We start from the raw sequence: 2833 nt of genomic DNA on the forward strand, positions 1-2833 counted from the left end.
AAGTGGCAGAATGAGGCGCTTGTATTCTATATCCATTGCAGCTTGAATGACCGATGGTTTGTTAGTCAAAATAATGATGCAACTAGGAAGAGAATAGGTACGTAGGCACTACGACTGCAACGGCTGTAACAAGCCTGTCAGTTGCTTATTCTTCTGGTAGCCCACGAACTTAGTGTAGTCTCTGTGTAAATAATACACCCATCACGTGACCATTTGAGGATCATTGGTGACGTTCAGGCTGCAGGAGACTGGAAAATCCCTATTAGCGAAGACAAGATGGAACATTTCACAAAGATCTCGAAAGACCACTGACTGTGTAAAATGTATGTGCACAATCTGTACCGATGATTATGTAAACAATTCTTTACAATAATTTCAAGACGGGTTGCATTTAAGCATTACTCATACATCATGGAATCGTGTTGTAGTTTCATTTTGTTCTTTTTGTTGCTGTTGTTGATTTTTATTGATTAGGTCCAATTTAGGTCATTTATTTGGCAAAATGAAACACAAAAAAAATATGATAGTGGCGTTTACACCAATGAGAGCTGGGCAGCCTTGAAAGCATTTGTGCTTGTATTAGGTGCCTTCACATGAATTACTATAAGTATTATACTTTACAGTAGGAGTCGACGGTGGTTTACAGTGTCGTAAGCTGCTGACAGATCAACAAATACAGCTCCTGTAATGATGCCTTTTTGGAAGCCATCCTCGATGTGTTGGGTAAGATTCAGGAGTTGTCCCACACACGACTTTCCAGGTCTAAACCCTGCCTGCTCCTTGATGAGAGATGGTTCTACTACATCTACGAGGCGGGTCAAGATGAGGCGCTCAAATAGCTTGTATGTATGGCAAAGAAGTGATATCGGCCTGTAGCTCTTTGCTGCAGCGGCATCTTTCCCAGGCTTCAGAAGGGCGATGACACGGGCACGGCGCCAAATCTTTGGTATATAGCACCTCTCCATGCAGTTGTTATACATAGACAGCAACCAATGTTTCGAGGCTGGACCCAGGTTCTTGATCTGCTCGGTCATGATGTCATCTAGGCCAGCAGCTTTCCCAGCTTTGGCTGTGCAGATAGCGGCATCAAGTTCTCCCATCGTAAATGGTCTACAGAGCTCCTCATTGGCTTCAGGATATTCAGCAGATTTGTGTCGCTTCTCTCTTGTTCCTGTCTTGCCGTTGAGAAGGAGTTGGTGGGCTACTTGATCAGCCGTCGGTTGCTTTGTATGAAGTGTTGCGGCTCTCTTTGGATCCTTGTTGATACGTTTGAGAGTGGACCAGGCCTTCTTGCTGTTGTGCGTCATGTCAACAGATTCAATCAGGTCTTGCCATGACTTTCGCCGGTCCGCTGAGATGGCAGCAGAAAGCCCTTCCCCCGCAGCGATGGTTTCAGCTGAGAAAGGGTCCGTTTCGAACTTCTCCCTGTATGACGCATAGAGGGCAGCAGAATCTTGGGAAAGACCAGGGACGTATTCTGTGCGGCATCCACGAGGAATGTGTCTTCTCGACGACGCCTTTACCTTGACAACAAACTGTTCGTACATCTCAGGTATGGGCTCCAAATCCCCGATGGACTTGTCGAGGTCCTCAGCAAAGCCTTTCCAATCAGCTTTCTTGAAGTTGAAGCGCCTTCTCATGGGTGTTATCTCGGGTTGAACTACTGCTTGGAGTAGCAGCCCTACAGGGCGGTGCTGAGACTTGGGAATTGGGTCTAGGACTAGTTTGGTGCTCATAGGTGCAAGGTTGGAGCTGACAAGGATGAGATCTGGGTTGTATCCTCTTCTCCATCGGCCGCTGTTAAAGGAAGGAGGGAGCTTGGAATCATGGATGAGATGGAGGTTGTTCAGGTCCATCCAGTCTTCTAAGAGTTCACCATTCTCATCTGTGTCTTGGTAGCCCCAACGTGAGCTGTGGCAGTTAAAGTCTCCGATTAAGATTTCATTTCTGTGTTGGCCAACCAACCCAGGGGGAAGCTGGAACACCTGCATGGGTGGTTTATACACTGAAGTGACAGAAACATCATCAAGGATGAGTGTAATGACTTCGATATTGTTCTCTGCATATACAGCAGTAGAGCGGACATGGGTGCCTGTCTTAACGAAGATAGCACTCCCATATTTATCATGGGGCCTTTCGGCAACCAGTTTCATCCCAGGAACTCGAGGCCGGTTGTCATCTTGGCCGCGGTGGGTCTCTTGTAAACAGAGTACTTGGCACTGCTTCTGGACACATATATCACCAAGAAGTTCCTGCTTGGCTGTTGAAGTTCCCTCAACGTTGAAGGACAGGACTGACATCACGGGTCCTGAAAAGGACCTCCTGTCTTGCATTTCTATAGAGTCTGTTGTTAATGAAATGGTGTGCAATGTGGTAGCAGGATTCGCAGGGACTTAGAAGAACCTGACAGGGACCGCGACGTGAACGCTCCTACTATGGCCCCCCCACTGTAAACCACCGTCGACTCCTACATAAACCCTTACAAAAAATAACCATGAAATTTAAGGTATTACCATGGTAAAACCTCAATTGCCATAGTAAAACCATGGTATCGATGGTATTACTACGAGTACCACAGAAAAACCATGGTGATGCATGGTGATACCACAGAAAAACCATGGTAAAACCTCAATTGCCATAGTAAAACCATGGTATCGATGGTATTGCTACGAGTACCACAGAAAAACCATGGTGATGCACGGTGATACCACAGAAAAACCATGGTAAACTATCATTACCATGACACGACCGTGGTACTGATACATTAAGTACTTGCCATGACTCGGAACTCACACCTAACCAGAATGGTGGAGTGTTTGATCCAAAACCGACG

General features: G+C 46.2%; 1 protein-coding gene across 1 annotated transcript; it reads right to left on the bottom strand.

The window, feature by feature from the left end:
* Positions 1 to 617: 617 nt before the first annotated feature.
* Positions 618 to 2300, bottom strand: LOC139736271 (uncharacterized). Its single transcript, XM_071647000.1, has one exon. It carries the CDS (start codon positions 2298 to 2300, stop codon positions 618 to 620), a length of 1683 nt encoding a protein of 560 aa, XP_071503101.1.
* Between the last annotated feature and the right edge of the window lie 533 nt (positions 2301 to 2833).

This window comes from Diadema antillarum, unplaced genomic scaffold (genome assembly GCF_040938485.1).
Source record: "Diadema antillarum isolate AM-2024a unplaced genomic scaffold, OU_Dant_1.0 seq00000635_RagTag, whole genome shotgun sequence".
Lineage (NCBI taxonomy): Eukaryota > Metazoa > Echinodermata > Echinoidea > Diadematoida > Diadematidae > Diadema > Diadema antillarum.

Excerpts from the sequence above, each read along its gene's own strand:
- LOC139736271 (XM_071647000.1), bottom strand. The coding sequence starts at position 2,300 with ATGTCAGTCCTGTCCTTCAACGTTGAGGGAACTTCAACAGCCAAGCAG.